Genomic DNA, 18865 nt, shown 5'->3' with positions numbered 1-18865 from the left:
GTAGTGTCTGTAGGGAGTAAGCTCTACAACAGAGTAGAGAGTAGGCCAGCCACACCTCACAGTATGAGGGCTAGCCACCTTAGCAAGATCAAGACTGAGGCTGAGTTTGAGTCCCCGGGCGTGCGTGTAAAAAGCCCGATGTGGCAGCATATTCCAGTAACCCAGTACTGGGCAGACAGAGACAGATCCTGGGAGCTTCCTGGCCAGCCAGTCTAACTATACCACAGATGCAGTGAGACCAAAACTCCAAGAAATAACGACTTGAAGCTGGAAGTTGACTCAGTGGTTAGCAGCATTTGCTGCCGTTACAGAGGACCTGGGTTTATCTCCCAGCACCCACAACTCTCGCTCCGAAACATTAATTCAACACTCTCCTCTGACATTCTAGGGCTCTGCACAGATGTGGTACAAGCAGGGGAAGCACTCATATACAAAAATAAAATAGTAATAAAAGAAGATAGCAGATGTCTCTCTCTAGTTTGCCATGCATCCATCCACACATAGAGGAGTTTACCTGAATACATGCATCATGCATGTTTATATCACACACTCAGACACACAAATGGAAAAAACAAGAACAGTCATGTGACTTAAAATGGAAGCTTTGGGTCAAACTGTGTTAGTGGAGCTAGAGTCTAAGATCGGCAACATCCCACATAGGGGATGAAGCTACGATAAACCCCAGCACTGGAGCTCCGCTTGCCTGGTTGACAGTGCTCCCTGAGGAAGTAACACTGTCTGTGAGTCCTTGGAGAGGACAGCTGGTCATTCCATGTTTGGACCTCTCCCAGAATCTGTCCTGTACATCTCTGCTTTGGCCAATTTTGAGTATATCTTTTCCATGCAATAAATCATAACTCTAATAGCTTTTAGTGAGTTTAAAGAGCCCTTCTAGGAAATTATACCTGAGGGCAGTTTGGGGAACTTCTTGCACTCTAACTGGTAACCCTAAGTGACAGCAGTGTTGGGGACTATGCCCACTAACTTAAAGTTGGCCCTAAAACCTTCACATAGCAAGAGGGAGAACAATTAAGCACCCTAACGTACCGTGAAAAGCAAGTGAATAGAGTCACCACCAGCCTCTATCTTTACCACTGGCCCCTACACAGTACCTCTAGTTACAGTACCTAACCTGCCCATACACCTTCACACTCAAACACACATAGGCAGCTCACACTACAGCCTCCCAGGAACCAGCCGCCACCAATTCAAAGAGAAAGGAGAGAGCAAGTAGATGGCTTGAGGTGACGGATGGAAAAGAACAAAAAACTTGGAAAGAGATACAGTCTTGGAGACATATGTTCATAGAGGCTTTCTAGAGACAATCATCTCAAAAAGATAGATAGATAGATAGATAGATAGATAGATAGATAGATAGATAGATAGATAGATAGATAGAGATAGATACTTATTTTATGCCAGTTCCCAATTCCAAATTATATCAAACAGAGTAAATATGAAGTTCTCACATAAAATATAGTCAACAGGCATACGGTCAATACAAAAATCACCTCAAGTTAAGAAGCAGTAACATAAAATATGAATAAAACCCTCTCAGCCACTACCAATCCCTGTAGCAATGTAAGCCTAAGGCTTCTGGCTAAATTCTCTTTTTAGGCTATATGGCAGAGTCATTTCTAACATCATACATACCAGAGTAGCAAGGTCCACGCGCCACCACTGTTATGTCTTTCTGGTGCTTGCAAGCAGCCCTCCTGAGAAAGCACTCATTCTGGTAAGTGTCCCCGTTTGATCCACAGACAGGGATGTAATTTGTATGGCACTGCAGAAAACAAAAATGCACTCTCAGAATGAGGCATGAATATTAATGGCCTAGCTCACACTCATCAACACAAAAGCATAGTATTATGACGCTCTTCCACTGCTAGAACAGGTTGTCCCTGTGTTTTACTCTAACAAAGCCCTGCCTCTTCCTCATGCCTTTTCAAACGTTCATAATGAAAATAACTACCCTTTAGTGGAACTGGACATCCCTGTGCAATCTACTTTATTTGCTAAGAAAAGCCATAGAAACATTAAGAGGAAAGTCGTGACGATGTTTATAAAGAGCTACTTAGGTGATGTCACATTATCATTAAAATTCATTTACTCAATACCTTTAGTAGGAAAAGTCCCCGGGGAAGAAACAGAGGAGATACAAAGAAATCAACGCAGCCTCTGAACTCAGAGATCTTATTTATAATCCTGTTAGAATAGGGGAAAAGATTTGCAAAGCTAAATCGTGTTCCAGATCAATCGATCAGACAGACAGTATGGTGCCTGATCTCTAGTATTACAGCGAGGGTGCTTAAAGAAAACATCATCAGAGAAAGTGGGATTCGAACCAAGCACTAACCAAGGACTAACAGGAACGAGGCAGATGAAGATAAGCAGTCATGAGATCTGAAAGATGACACTGGCTCTGATGCTAAAAGAACTTTAGAAAATCTATACGTCAAAAATAGCACCAATGGGGGCTGGAGAGATGGCTCAGAAGTTAGGAGCCTGTTCTGCTCTTGCAAAGGACCAGAGTTCAGCTCCCAGCACCCACACTGAATGGCTCACAACTGCATGTAACTCCAGCCACTCATGTTGGGCAGCTCACTCCAAGCACTCCGACATCTTCTGGGATCCCATGGGCACCTGCACATACCCACACAGAGACACATATGCATGCGCATAATTTTTAAATGTTCAAAATAAATCGTTTTTAAAAATAGGATAAATGAAGTTTCAGAAATCTTCATTACGTAAATAAGAATGGTGCAGACGTTCTTTTAAAATGGGCCAAAGTATTTACAGAAAAATTAGAAACAGACAACTCATATATGAAAGTAATTGACTTTCATTAGCAATCAGGGTTGTATACTGAAAATGAAAAAGAATGAGTGGGTAGGGGATTCACTAGAGTCCAGGCTAGCGAGGAACCTATCTGAATTCACCTGCCTAGTGCAGGGATTACAGGCATGGGAGACAGTGTATATAGTCTGTCCCCTTTTATTTTTATTTTTTTTCTTTGAGGCAGGGTTTCTCGGTATAACCCTGTCTGTCCTGGAACTCACTCTGTAGACCAGGCTCTCCTCAAACTCAGAGATCCACCTGCCTCTGCCTCCCAAGTGCTGGGATTAAAGGTGTACACCACCACTGCCCAGCTCAGCCTGCCCTTTTTAAAAAGTATTATTTATCCATGACACTGAATGCAAATTTTAAAAAAATAAATAAATAAAATATAGCAAGAAAATGTATTGCTTTCATAGTCTAATTTAGAAAATATGCATACTCTAGAAGAAAATATTAATATTTTTTCATATTATCTCTAATTTTCTGTATATCTCAAATTTTCTGCAATCAACAAGATGTACTTTTACTGTTATCTTTTGTAAGTGGTTGGCCTTGGTGTCTGAAGTATAAATATGGGATATTAGCACAACTCAGCAACCGCTAACAAACGAAATATTTTATAACCAAGGCGGTTTTAGTCTAAATTCAATATCAGCAAAATCTTACACAAACTTTTATTAAAATTAAATTTTTATTTGGAGAGCTTTGTACATGAACCTGCTTATGATTATTTTTAATCCAACTTCATTATAAGAGGATATAAACCCTGAGTACTACATTGTCTTCTAACACAGTCATTCCAAAGCATGTAACTTATGAAATATTTATATCATAAATGACCTTTATTTTTCTTTTATATTAAAATTATGAACCACAATTCATTTTCTTTAATCCTGTGTTTTGTAGGCTACACTGTGAATTTCATTTAAAGGTAATCAAGAAATGGAACGTAAGTTATTGGTGACTGAAAGGGTTTTGAGCCTGATAGGACTGGAAATCTTAACATTTATAAAACTATATCCCAGTAAGCAATGGGCAGCAGCTTTAAATGTCCTATGGACTTAAATAGTCTAACAACCAATGAAGCCCAGGATAACGTCAGAGCCAGGGCTCTGACCCTGTGTAAAACCAACACACTTTCCCCTCTGTCTAAAGCTAGGTGTCTTAGAACCTCCCAAATGATGTCATTACAAGAACTAAATAAGGTGTTTCTCTTCAGCCACGGCAAGTTCTTAGCAACTACGAGCTGTCACTGCTGTAGCTACTGTCATTTCTAAGTCTTGCGTTCTTGTGCAGGAGCAGAGCTAATGAGTGCAAGAAGAGTCACAGTTGCTCCCAGTGATGTACATTAGATACCATACACACGCTATTCAGAGCCTGGCGATAAGTCACTTGGTGATAGCGAGCAAGGGTCCTTACATCCCTGCAACCGTCCAGGAGCCCACACTGCAGAGCGAACCTGAGATGAGGAAGTAGATCTGTTGTTGTTTTCATCATTCTTTATTTCTAGGTCTCTCTTGGAAGCCTCCCAATATGCTTATGGACAAATGAAAAGCCCTGGGCAGTTTTACAACATTCAGTGTCATCCACTGACCCTGCACGTGCTCCCCTAACCTCGGCCACCTTGGATGAGGGGTAGGAATCTCCATTACTTGTGATTGTGATGCCAGTGCCAGCTGTTTGGCTGATACAGCACTAACCAGCCCTGGAACCCTACCCATTCAAGCACTTCTTATATACCCACTATGTACCAGGAACTGTTTGGATCACAACAAAATAATAAAATAAAGGTCCTGGGATAGTTCATCTTGATTGTCAGCTTGACTGACTGACTGACTGATTGATTGATTGATTGATAGGTACCTAGATTGATTGATTGATTGATTGATAGGTACCTAGAAGCATATGTATGTCTGGGCATGTCTTTAAGGATTAATTCAGGAAGAAAGGCCACCCCTGAATATTGGTAGCACCACCCAACAGACTGGGGAGCGTTAGAGGGTAGGACAGGAAGAAGCCCCACGAGCACTGGCTCTTCCTCTGTCTCCTGGACACCATGATGTGAATGAAAGGCTCTTATCCGTCACACCATGAAGGAGGCCTTTCCCGCGGTGTAGCTGTTTTGCGTGGTGTTTTGTCACGGCAAGGAAAAGTAGGAGTAACACAGCAGGGATGGGTAATTTCATATGGCAACTTGACTAGGCCTTTGGGTGTCCAGATTAAAAGTTATTTCCGGATGAATCCGTGAGGGCATTTCCAAATGAAATTAGCAGTGGAATCAGTGAACCAAGTAAAGCAGGCTGCCCTCCCCAGGGTGATATGCATTAGCCAATTTGTGAGGAACCAAATGGAACAAAATGGCGGAGGAAAAGCTTCCCTCTGACTATACTGAGATACCAGTCCTCAGCCGTCAGCTTCCAACAGGGTCTTAACACCACTCTGTTTCCTGGGTCTTAAGCCCCTGACAGATTGTGGGGCTTCTCACCCCCTTCACTTAAATAAGCTAATTCCTCATTAAGCTCTTTCTCCATCACTCTCACACAGTCAAGTACCCTGTTGTATTCCTGTGGAAAACTCCAATACAAAGGTCTAGTAAGAGTGAGAGGCCGTGGGAGCTAGTAAGAACAGATACAAGCACAAGAAGACAGGCTACAGAACTCCAAATCCGACAAGGGAAAAAGAAAAGGGGAAAGTCAGAGGCACTAAGTTTTAAGGGGAAGATGTAGCATTAATAATTTTTCTGTGCATGTCATTAGTGAGCGACTTTGTTTATATTACTAGAAAGATAATGGCTTTTATGAACCAACTAACAAAACTTGCAGTTACCCACAATTCTACTTTCTGTGAACATGAACCTAAATCACGCCCCCAGAAGCTTGCATTAGCTCTGAAAGCATGCAGAATTATAAGCCATCTTTCAAGCAATTTGATTATCACTGTTAAGATTTACACAGCAGAGAGCTAGGCCTAATGCACATATCAAGTCATTGTTTTTAAGCTGCCAATAATTTAGGTTTTATGAACAGATCCGTAATCTCACAAGAAGACAGCAGAGCAATCAAAGCGGAGACTCTTCCGGAGAGGGAACAAGCCCCGCTGTAAGCCTTTCGGCAGTTTGCCCTGCAAGGCAGGGAACCCTGCCTTTAACCAACTTTAGCATCCAGCCGAGGACATCACACACAGCAAACCTAGAAAAGCACCTTCTCGTCTCTCCTCCTCGCTTATATTTCTCTTCCTGCTTTGCCACCAGTTAAGAACCAAATGATTTAAGACAGATCAAGGAAAGATATTTTTCTTTAGCTGTTGAAGGACATTGAAAAGGCTACTTTTTAAAAAATAATCTTTAAAAAAAAATCTCAAGGGCTTACAAAAAAAAAAAAAAACCGTAGGAAAACAGAATATAAAATCAGCTCCATAGAAATGAAAGAGGCCCATGGAAAGGCAGGCACAGAAGGAACTGATATCCCCCAGCCAACGGGCAGCAAGGCTATGAAGCCAGCCAAAGAGGCTAACCAAGCTCCGAAGAAAGTGGCTATTGTGGAGCCTGTCTCACAGAAATACTGCTCTGTATAAATGAATGAAAAGTCTCTTTGACCCCAGAACCTGACTGGGTGGTCAGTAGCACTGCACCTAACTACCCGTCCCCAGGGGTTCAAAAACAATGTACCACCCGATCCTTGGCTAGTCAGTAGGGATGTACCTAGCGAGCCATGCCTGTTACTTCAATTCAATCTCTATTCCTTATAACAGAAATAAACATAGTGATGGTTCATGGTAGTCAAGGAAGTTTCAAACACAAGTGCTCTTACTACCCGAGTTCTTACGACACCTTCTAAGTATGAAATGCACCTCTGTTCAGATGGGATGCTGGTGAGGAAGTAATTCCTAAGGACAGAGATTTGCCTGAGGTCACTGGGTTACTAGAAACACTCACTCAGCTAGAAGCCATATGCTTGGTTTCTGAACCTCTTCCTCTCCTCATAATTCAAAATGGCAGCAAGACTGTAAGCGGAAACTAGACAAGCTCTTTCTATACTTCATGCCCAATTCTGAGAGGCCATCTACAGCTAGAGTATAATTTATTAAAAAACCAGGAACAATGGAGAGTAACAGTCTCCACCTCTCTTCCTTTTCACACAGTAGCAACACAACTAAAACCCAAATGGAAATGCTAAGGCGCCATACTCTTGGGTTACAAATCTAAGTTTGAGGCACCATACTCTTGGGTTGTGACTCTAATTTCCAGCCCATCTCTGACCCTGATTCTCCCTGAGGCTCTAACTCATCCTAGTTCTAAAGAGGTACAGTAGGGGAGGGAAAAAGCCAGGTCAACAGAAAAAAGGGGGGGGAATCATGTCAACCTGGGCTCTCCCTTGGCAGATCCTCTTTCCCTACCACGGCAAAGCTGACTCTTGGCTATTTAACATTTTCCCACGCATGTGCACACCTATCATGGTCAGTCTGTCCTCTTTCATTTCTGAAATGAACCACAGAAAGCAGAAATAACAGGACTTCACCTGGAAAGAAAGAACCAGAGGGCTGGGTGCTAAATTCCTTCGGGGCTCAAGGTACTACGTGCATTTTATTTGAGAAATGTCGGATTACAAAACGGGGGAGGGTAAAATTAAGTTAATTTTGGTTTTCTCACCTGAAACTGGCATGCACATTTCAAACCATCTCCATCTTCTTTGCAGACACCTCCATATTTACAAGATGATTCATCACACACTCTGATGTCAGATTCTCTCAGATTTAATTCTGCAAGAGAAGAAAACATTGTTTCATGTGTATACACAGCCATACACATATACTACACACGCACATACACAAACACACACACACCACAACATACACAGATTAATAAAAGCACCAATGTACTAGGCATCTCATTCACTGGTATAATAGCAGACAATATAATAAAGTTATGGTGCCAGAGAGATGGCTCCAAAGTGAAGAGCACCTGTTATACAAACATGAGGACCAGAGTTCACATCCCAGCACCGACACAATAAGCCAAGCATCTTACTACACCTGTATTCCCAGACAGGAGGATCTCTAGGGCTTGCTGGCTCCCAGCCTACTGAGAAAAATGTAAACCCTTGGTTTAGGGAAAGAACCCTCAAAGGGATAGTTGGAAATAGACAGAAGTCACCAGCACAGACACGTGTGCATATATTCACACAACGAGTACACACAAATACATAAATCCTTAAAATAAATAAATAAAAACAGAAAAGCAAGTTCCTGTCAAAATGTTCAGAATATCCCAAAGGGAATCTTAAGCTATATCCCCAAAAGAAACCTTACCCCAAAAGAACCTCAAAATGCGAGGTCGTAACACAATTTGAATCTATGGAGTTTTTCTACTTAGGGTTGCTAAACACAAGATAATGCTGTGAATGTCTTGACAGCTTCCACTCTTTGTCTGGTGAGTGACTCAGTTTTAAGGATAACAAATAATAAAGTTTACATCATCAGTATTCATTCCAGGAAAACAATTTTAGTTACAAAGAATTAGAAAAGTAACTTGAATTTCATACAGTTGCAAGGTACGGAACATTTATAAACACAAAATTAATGACACTGAAATTTTCTCTCCTATTAAAACTTCCAAATGACCAAACTGATTAAAGTTACCACCGGAAGCAACGTCAAGTACCAAATTCATTTCTGCCCCAAGACTGTCAGCCCTGCACTGGAACTTCCTCAGAAACCGTACTGGCTAGTTTTGTGTCAACTTGACACAGGCTGGAGTCATCACAGAGAAAGGAGCTTCAGTTGAGGAAATGCCTCCACGAGATCCAACTGTAAGGCATTTTCTCAATTAGTGATCAAGTGGGGAGGTCCCCTTGTGGGTGGTGCCATCTCTGGGCTGGTAGTCTTGGTTCTATAAGAGAGCAGGCTGAGCAAACCAGTAAGAAACATCACTCCATGGCCTCTGCATCAACTCCTGCTTCCTGACCTGCTTGAGTTCCAGTCCTGACCTCCTTTGATGATGAACAGTAATGTGGAAGTGTAAGCCGAATAAACCCTTTCCTCCCCAACTTGCTTCTTGGTTATGATGTTTGTGCAGGAATAGAAACCCTGACTAAGACATTAGTCAGAAACCATTCCTGGCTTCCGGGTTAGTGCTAAGTCAAGCGGAACTGGGTAAGAATCACTGGGTGCATTTTCCTTTCTTCCCACTGGGAACGAGAGCCACAACAAACGCACATCTGCAAACAGTAAACAAATGTCTGTCTTAAAAACCATCTCAGCATACTCATGGTCATGTACACTGAGGAGCAAGGCCGAAGCTAATCTCTGGCTGGCTGCAGTACAGAAGAACTCTAGGAAAAGTACAAGATGTCTCTTGCACTCTGCACCATGATGAGGTAGGTATCCACTTCCCGAGCAACCTACTATCCCTGGTTTTCAAAGCAGGGTTCCTGAACCAAGTCAAAAGACTCCAATGTCTAGTGGCTGCTACCTAGCGATATCTCACTGGCCTTCCCAAGTCATCTGTTTGCACCCTCCGAGGGTGTCTAGAGTGTACCACTTCTAAAAGCTGGCAACTGGAGAACTGATTCAACAATTCTTACATGAATCAACACTTTAAATCACCAAGTCGTGGGTTAGGGTAAGAACAGTTTATAAACTGTGGGTTACAGTTATTTTTTTCTTTGTCTTAACTGGTCTCAAGGTCACAGCAAAATTTTGCACTTAAAACAAGACAGCCGCCGAGTGTGGTGGCACAGGCCTTTAGTCCCAGCACTTGGGAGGCAGAGGCAGGTATATTTCTGAGTTCGAGGCCAGCCTGGTCTACAGAGTGAGTTCTAGGACAACCAGGGCTACACAGAGAAACCCTGTCTCGAAAAACAAAAACAAGACAGCCAATACAGTACTTTTACTGTTCTGTTCTACAAACCCACCTACAGAAGGTGGAGTCTAAGTTCTAGCTGGGGCTGTAAAGGTCTTGGGTTCTTTGCTCTTCTCTTCCAATTTTTGCTTGCCTTTCCTTCCCTCCTTAAAAATACATTGAGCTTTCAAGAATCCTTGATATGGGCCTTTTTTTTTTCCTATATCTAGTCAATAAAAATTTATAGCAGGTCCAGTTCCAAATACTTCAAGTTCTAAGCTACAGATCCTAAGAAGATCCTGTTGTGCATAGTTAGAGCTACCACCATACACACATAAAGATAAACGAAAGCCATCAGCTCAAGATGTCAGCACAAAGAACGTGTCAAGAATCTCGAGGCTACCACACCACATTGAGTCCACACCTTTCAATTACTGTTGTAAAAATAAGCAAATGACTGTATTTATTTTTAAATTCAAGCCCTCTTCATATAAGCCAGGTCACAGATGCAAACCATTAAATATTATCCCGATAACGAAGGCAAACATTGTTAAGCAGAAGGCTTACGTCTTTGCGCTTCCTCGTACATTTCTGCATTTGTCAAAAGCATCACCATTTCTGGGTTCTCTACTTCCTAACTAGCATGCCAACCAAAGACTTAGCTCAAACTCAATACAGGACTCTGAGTGTCCTTGAGAAGAGGGCACTCCGCTCGCTACCTGTCAGCGATGAAGATGATTACACACCTGCCTTCCTTTGAGCCCAAAATGGAAGCTCAGCAAAATGGATGTGCCGTTACCAAGGCTCTCAAAAAATAACCTCTCCAAAGAAAAAATATTATACACACACACACAAAGCACTCAGAGAGTGGCTCAAAATAAAAACAGTTTGCCAATCTGCTCGTCATCCATTCTCAGATACTGTAAAACCTGCCTCCGATTTCACTCACTTTTCAAGGCAGCGAGACAATGCACAGGAGGTGCAGGAACCCTGCTTAGGAGGAACTAGCACTGCCAAGCACAGGTTGTTGGCACCACTTAGAGGTTCAGAGTACAGTTCAAACCAGAACTCTGCAGCCCTCCAGGTGATACATACGGCTTTGTTACCACCTTTCCATCACACAGAGAAAGTCCTGTTTCACTAATACTCATGGAGAATTAAAAGGGACTAAATTCCTTAATGTGACCAGAGAACTTGGGGCTTCTCAATCTGGGCTAGATATTTGGGGGAGATTATTGATCATCACTGAGCCATCTTGAGCAGTGACAGTGTTGAGTGACATTTCTGGCCTCTATTCCCCTAGCTGTGACAAGCAAAATGCCTGCAGACTTTACCAAACGTCCCCTGGGGAGACAAGATCGCTCCCAATTGAAAACCGCTGTGAAAATGAAATCAATGGCTTTGCACTTTATTCTTCTCTAACAAGGGTGTCCAGCCCTTCAGCACCATGACATGATGTCATCTATAAACCATGCTGGGCCACATTCATGGCTATCCTGAGGACACGTGCATCCCTCAGGTCACAAGTAAGACACACATGCAACACAATCGCTGTAAGCAGTAACCTCCAAGAGCCTAACATATTACTAGAAACGTTTTCTATTTCAGAAGAGGCTCCTATGTACAAAGTTATAGCAGGCTGAGGTTCAGAGCACAGGTCCCACATATTGTACCACCTTAGTGTCCAGTGACAGAGGCTTCCTCAACCTCTCAGGTACCTGACTTCCTCTCCCTTCCTATAAGGGCGTTTACTTTAAAGTCAACAAAATCTCATTCTAATGATATGACAGCCTTTCTTTTCTTTTAAGTCTGCCCCTTTTCTGGCATTTACTTATTTGGGGAACGAGCATACCACAGTACACAAGAGGTCAGGAGACAACCATCCTACATGGGTTCCTGTGTCATAAAACTTGTCAGCAAGCACCTTTGCCCACTGCCCCATCTCACTGACCCTCCAATCCTTTCCTTGACCCTTCTATAGTAGATGACACCGTTTCCCTCCACTTCTAGAATAATCTTTATTATTCTCCAACTCCAACCAATTCTCACTTGATCACCCTTTCTCTCTCGCTCGCTCGCTCGCTCACTCACTCACTCGCTCGATCGCTCTGGCTCTCACTTTCTCTGTTGTTTGCTGTTGTCTATTTTGTTTTTTTTGTTTTTGAGGCAGGGATTTCCTGTGTAGCCCTTGCTATCCTGGACTCGATTTGCAGACCAGGCTGGCCTTGAGAACTCATAGAGATCCTCCTGCCTCTGCCTCCTGAGTGCTAGGGTTAAAGGCAGGTGTCACCACTCCAGGCTCCTTTCTTCTTTCTATACTGTCAAGTTCAGGGCAAGACATTCCTAATGACCCAGACTAATCAAGGTGTGTCATTCTCTGAAGCCTGCAGACCAAGGTCCATAGCACAAGGAACCCTCCAGGCTACTGTCACGATGCAGAATGCCAGGAAGGCTTCAGCTCCCGTCATAGGAGGAGCTGTGTTTCTGTGACAGTGTCACCCGATCTAGCTAAGCCCATATACACATTGCTGCAATTACGTCGATTCAACATTTCATAGAAGTGAAAAATCAATTGTTCCCATGAAAGCTAACCTAGGAGAGTTGGGAGAGGAGAGCAACTTCAAAAGCAAATGGACTCACACTTGCAATTATGCATCTACAGGTCTTTGGGTTCCTTTTCAAAGGGATGAGAAATGGAATCTGTAATTAACACATGATGAACATGCTTTATTCGAGGAGGAATAAGCCATCCTCGGGGGAAATTCTACGCCTGCTTTCAAAGTATCATTTAATAAATATATTTTTTTTAAGTTAAGATGAACGATACCATGCACTTCTGCATTTATGGATCATTTTGTAATTCCTGACTCAGAGCAACTTTCTCAAATCTCAGAACCCTACTGATCCATACAAATACATTCTGTCTTGGGTGGTCCATCAGGCCCTCCTCTCTGGATCCTTCCCTGACAGCATTCTCTACCACACTGCCCCTCTGCCTTCACCCAGTCTGCAGGGCACTGCAGGGAAGACCCTCTCCTCAGGATGGCTTCCTGAGGCCTCCTCAACACAGGAAGCTGTCACTCATTGCAGGCCGACGCCCCAGCTGACTCCTCCCAAGGCATATTCAAACATGTTATCTTGTCTTCAGAAACACAATTTCAACGGCTTTATAATCATCGTCTACGTGTCACTTGTATTTTGGGAAAACATCCTTTTTCAGAAAAGCACGGCCACTCAAACAACAGGGCCCTGATAGGCAGCTTTATTCCCTCAAAGAATGTTCTGGAATATGCGTCCAGCTGTCCAGTAAGCAAACCCATTGATCCTATATATGCTAAAAACTAAAAATATGGAAAGGTTAAATAGTTACAATATCCCCCACCTGAAACTTTGTAGTACAGCCAGGGAATATTACATACCGATTTAAAGATTCATTTTATATAATATACAAATATTTCATAAAGGCTATGTGAATGTTTAAATGAAAAAGAACATAAAACTATACATACATGTAATTATATTTTTATATGCATACAGGAAAGACCAACTAGAAAAAATTAAAAAATGGTAACATCGACTGTTTTCTGCCAGTTCAACAATGAGTGACTTTTTCCTCTTCTCAGGTTTCTATATTGGTTATTATTTAATGGAGGGAGGGGCAGGTGATGGCTCAACGTGATTTCAAATCAAACCAGAGGCAGTTTGCTGCTACATCATGAGCAAAATTGTGATGGGGGGTGGGGGGTGTCAATGAGAGCCAAGTTCCCATGCTTGGCCTTTTTAATTCAGTGAGATAGCCTGTTCAAAGCAACAATGCCTATAATACACAGAGACAACAACAAAGATCGGCCCCTCCCTAGACATGACCTCAACCCCTAACCCCTCTGAGTGACACCTCTAACGACACAAAGGCTGAAAAGACAGGGTAAATCAAGAAATAGATGTAACTGTTAACTTCAAGCTCCAGCAAATCACAAGAATTAGAAATTAAATTTCCTTCAGCTTATTTGCTAAATTAACATTATCACAGTGCCTATCCATCTCCTATGGGGCACGGAGACAGAGAAAATGAGCTTAGTATTCCATAATGCAAATGCAGCCTACACTGTTATTAAAGTGCCTTAACAACAGAAATGACTACAACTTCTCTAAGCTACATTTAAATGAAAGAAGCTGCTCAGGTGCCATTCGTATTCCGTCCTCCATTCTAGCCAAACTAGCTCCGCTAAGTAACACTTTGATCCCATCAGTCCTCCACCTCCACACCTGCATCGTCCCATGCTGCCTGCTTCAGTACTAAATGCCTGTGTTGGGATGCTCCAGGCAAGGTGACAGGGAGGACATGTTGTGGGTTCAGATGAGATAATAGACCAAGATCCCAAGCTGAGTGGCAGAAACACCAGCTTCTGGCCAAGGATGCAGGACAGCAGTGGTCCCTCCCGCTTCCTATTCACAGGGTACTGACACTAGCTTCGAAAGCCAGTGTGTTTTCCTCTCACAGATACATAAAGTGATCTATTATGGTGCTTGTTAAAAATAATGATGACAAATCTCCACATTTCCTGACACAATACATTAGCCTTATTAGCTTCCCCACCTCCATATGCACAAAGACTGGAAAATAAAGTTTCTACCACTACATACTCAATGGCAGTGAGGTTACCTAGCTAGCACAAAGCCCCAGGTTCAAATCTCCAATGCCACCAAAAGTACAATATCTAAGTTTTTCTAATCCAACCTTTTATAATGCCTACAAAAGAATCTCCCACCCCCCCACCCCCGTCCAAAAAAAAAAAAAAAAGCCGGGCGTGGTGGTGCACGCCTTTAATCCTAGCACTCAGGAGGCAGAGGCAGTCGGATTTCTGAATTCGAGGCCAGCCTGGTATACAGAGTGAGTCCCAGGGCAGCCGGGGCTATACAGAGAAACCCTGTCTTGAAAAAAACAAAAACAAAACAAAACTAAACTAAAAAGAATTCTCCAGGTCTGGGAAGATGGCTCATTATGTGAAAGCACTTGCCATGCACGTGGAGGCCTGAGTTGAAGCCCCCAGAACCCATAAAAACCAGATACACAGCTCACTCTTTGTAATGTCAGCTTTTCTGATGGAGATAAAAGATAGAGACAACATATAATAAATAAATAAATAAATAAATCGAGAGAGCGAGAGAGAGAGAGAGAGAGAGAGAGAGAAGAGAACCCCAAGCTCACAGGCCAGCTAACCTGGAATGCAAAGGGAAAAACCAGATAAGGGACTAGGTCTTGACAAAGGTGGGATGTGGAGAGGGACACCTAAGGTTGTCCCCTGACCTCCACGAAGGAACCGTACCCCACGTGAACGGATGTATGCCCACGTACAAAGCTTGAAAGAAAAACATGAACGACAATTCTTTCTTGGGGTTACTGGGACTGGTGGTTCATGACCACAGTATGATTCAGGTTTTCTTCCTGAAGTGATGGACAAGTTCTTAGGAGGTGACAATGACATTGGGCAGGCATATAAAGCCCACTGAACTGCAGGTTTTAGATGGCAAAGATTTTACCCCTTCTGTAAATCAGATGAAACCATCATGCTACTTAATATGGGAATCTGAGACAGATAACGATTGTGCACTATTCCGTGATGTTTAAGGCACAGCCTGTATACCATCTCCAGTAGTCTCCTGGCTTCCTTCCCACTTATCAGCGGTGTAATCACAGTAATTAGCCACACTGTACAAGGGAGACAGGACCTCTCTTAAGATGTTGGTAGAGGATTACAGATATGGAAGGACCTTCGAGCAGCATGTACTATGCAAATGTCTTACACTCCATTACTATCAGCATCCGTGCCGGCAAAGGTAAGAAAGCTAAGCGTGGAGCCAGCTAGGAGAACATTCCAGCAAACTCTCGTGGTCATATATATATATAATCTTGTCTTTATCCTTTTACCAAACAATTTCATGTCCAGAAAATTATGACAGAAAGAAACCAAAAAACGCTTCTCGTACAACATACGAGAAGCGTTTTTCCACATCTATCCTTCCTGTTGTTTCTGTTTTGACGTTGTCTAGCTGTGTTGCCCAGGACTGTCCTGGAATTCTGAGGCTCAAGTGATGCTCCAGCAACAGCCTTCCCAGTGGCTGGTCCATTTGCACATGCCTCCACATCAAAGCACGTTCATCCTTTCAAACAACACCCCAAGTATCCATCTGCTAGGAATTAATCCAATAAACTGTGTATCCATCTGTTAGGAATTCATTAAATAAATTATTGATAAAACGTTACCCAGATACTAAATTATGTGAAAGAAGACCCATGGGCTGGAGAGATGACTCAGTGGTTAAGTAGACTCACAGCTCCTGCAGGGGACCAGAGTTCAGTTTCCAGCACCTGTGTCAGGCAGCTCCGAATCATCTGTAACTCCAACTCTAGAGGGTCTGACACTCTCTGCTGGCCTCCTTGTAAACATACACACACACACACACACACACTCCTCTCTCTCTCTCTCTCTCACACACACACATACAGATTCATACACATATAAATAAAATGAATCATTGAAAAGACAAAGAACCATCATAAAATTAAAAAGAGAAAAGCGGGATATGAAATGACATAAAATAGCACACAGTCAGACGCTCATTTTTACTTTGCATGTGCATTTGCTTACATAAGTGTTCTAGAATTTTCCTACTGCACTTAATATGCAGCCTACTTCAAGATGGCTCAGGGGTTAAGAGCACTGACTGCTCTTCCAGAGGTCCTGAGTTCAATTCCCAGCAATCATAGGGTGGCTCACAGTAATGTCATCGGATCCATCTGTAATGGAATCTGACGCCCTTTTCTGGTATGTCTGAAGACAGCTACAGTGTACTCATATACATTAAATAAATTAATTAATTAGAAAATTAATAAATCTGAATATACAAATATTGGTATTGGTTCTACTTCTAACCTCTTGCCCCTTAGTGCCTGTAACAACACTAAGTAAAATAGACGTAGCCAGAACCCAAGAACTTACCCATGGAGACAAAAATCTATGTAAAAACAGCCTGAAAATTGGCACTAGAGAACTTGGTATTAACAGCTTTAAAAACAAACAAAACCTTTTGAGACAGGGTCTTACTATGTAGCCTCCACTAAAGTAAAACTTGGTCTGTTGAACAGGTTATCCTCAAAGCCACAGAGATCCACCTGCCTCTGCCTCTGCCTCTTGAGCGCTGGGATTAACCATTTTAAAAAATAGATAGATCTGAATAAGAATGAAGCTTAACAACATATGAAGCCACCTAACCAACAAAAAAAATATGGGCTGAAAAGAGCTTATGACTCAAACATGTAACTCTAAAATCCAAGAGAGCACCACGCCAAGTTCGTAAATCCCTTATCTCTCTCTGGAGAGAAGCTAATAACAGACTTAATGGTAATACATAAAAATAGTTCTGTTACAAGCCTTTAAACCCCATATTTTAAAAGGCCTCAATGGGTCGAAGTCACCACCTCACCAAACTTAAAACGAAATTTACATTTTTTAATTCATTAAGGAATCTACATATGTGGGAAAAATGAAAGCCAACAAATATCAAATTAAGTGAAGATGGCTGGTTGTAGCAGAAAAATATAAATTCTGGTGAGGAAGTAGGAGATTCGGGGGATGGGGTGTCACCCAGGCATCACAGCCAGGCTAACCTCTAACCCTTAGCTTTGGTTGTCTTTGCTACAAGACAGAAAAGTTCCTGTTGGCCCCTCCAAGCCATAGCCCAGGTCACTGAACCTGGTGACGGTTCCCAGTGTCACCAGGAGGTTAATGTCTCTCTGCTCACTCCTTACTGGGAGGAGCTTTCTTCCCTAAAACTCCGTAACACTAACAGATAGGAAGTTTCTTTGGGGGAGGGACAAAAATGATTACAATGTTGACAGAACCTGTGTTTATATTAAAAATCACTGCATTGTATAATTTAAGAAAAAAGAAAAAAGATAGCTTGGCATAGTGGTGCTACACTGTGATCCCAGTACCCAGGAAGTGAAGTCAGGCCAGCCTTGGCTGCAATGGAACACGCCTTAGAAATGTTAAGTCAGTATCAGAGCACTGTGCCGACAGCGCCCCCCACCCCCACCGCCACCCCGTCACTATCCCCAGGGCCACAAACACAAATGACGAGGAGCAGCCCACACATCATGACAATGACGATGACGTCAACTGTGATTGGGATGAAGGCCTACAAGAGTTGAATGTTCCATATCCTATTGGCAAATAAATCCCAACTCTGAAAACTAAGAGATCAATGCAGAAATGACTGAATATTACAACTTGAGAAAAGGCTTTAAAATGCCCTACAAAGGGGTATAAGGTATAGTCGGAAAGTACAAGAATTTATCAAAGTTTAATGTACATTTCCTAAACAAAACAACAAACATTCCTGTTGAAAAACCTGTGCCATATTTAGAGGTTTCGATATTTTATTAGCAGATGGCAGAATAAAAATTAAATATACAGGACTGCTAGGGAGGGAGCTGGCTTAGTCAGTGAAGTGTTGGAAACATGAAGACCTGGGTTCAGATCCCCGGCACCCTCACAACAGCTGGTGTGGAAGTGGGCATCTGCATGTCCAGCACTGGAGAAGCTGAGGTGAGTGAACCCCTGGATCTCCATAGCCTAGCCAAGCTAGACATGTGAACACGGACACACCCATACTATACACCACAAACACACACACACACACAAATATACAGACCTAATACAAAGAATGAATTGGCAGCTGGAGAAGTGACTCAGTGGTTAAGAACACACGCTGCTTTTCCAGAGGACCAGAATTCCGTTCTCAGCCCCCATGTTCAGAAGCTGACAACTGGCTCTAACTGCAGCTCCAGCTCCAGGGGAACCCCCACCCTCTTCTGGACCTGATGGGCATCAGCAAGCATGTGTACACACCTGCACATTCACACAAATAAAACAGACCTTCAAAAAGGCAACGTGTGTCTTTCCCTGCGTGAGGAGCCAGTTTGGTAGAGCTAGGTTCATAAAGAAGAGACAAGGGGCAGATAAATGGAGAAAAGAGCAGACACACAGAGCAAGAGCAGCTGTGCGAAGACTTTGAGAGACCTCGGCTAGAGAACGTGGGTACACTCCTACAACTCCCTCTTCCGAAATTAAGAATTTTTAGAAGTTTAGTAAAATAAGGATTGCCATGGAAAATGATAGAAGG

At 42.6% G+C, this 18865-nt stretch overlaps 1 protein-coding gene across 4 annotated transcripts in view; it reads right to left on the bottom strand.

Annotated features, from left to right (window-relative positions):
• Positions 1-18865, bottom strand: part of LOC110293239 (myb/SANT-like DNA-binding domain-containing protein 3) — a 124055-nt gene that overhangs the window by 51404 nt on the left and 53786 nt on the right. For all 4 annotated transcript variants that reach the window (XM_021161106.2, XM_021161102.2, XM_029476611.1 and 1 more), the window contains 2 exons: positions 7490-7599; positions 1654-1783 (listed from right to left, as the gene is read on the bottom strand). In XM_021161106.2, the coding sequence (XP_021016765.1) occupies positions 1654-1783; positions 7490-7599 (240 nt within the window). The remainder of the gene's footprint in view (positions 1-1653; positions 1784-7489; positions 7600-18865) is intronic.

This window comes from Mus caroli, chromosome 4, assembly GCF_900094665.2.
Source record: "Mus caroli chromosome 4, CAROLI_EIJ_v1.1, whole genome shotgun sequence".
In the NCBI taxonomy this organism is placed as follows: domain Eukaryota; kingdom Metazoa; phylum Chordata; class Mammalia; order Rodentia; family Muridae; genus Mus; species Mus caroli.
This window is presented reverse-complemented; position numbering and strand designations above follow the sequence as displayed.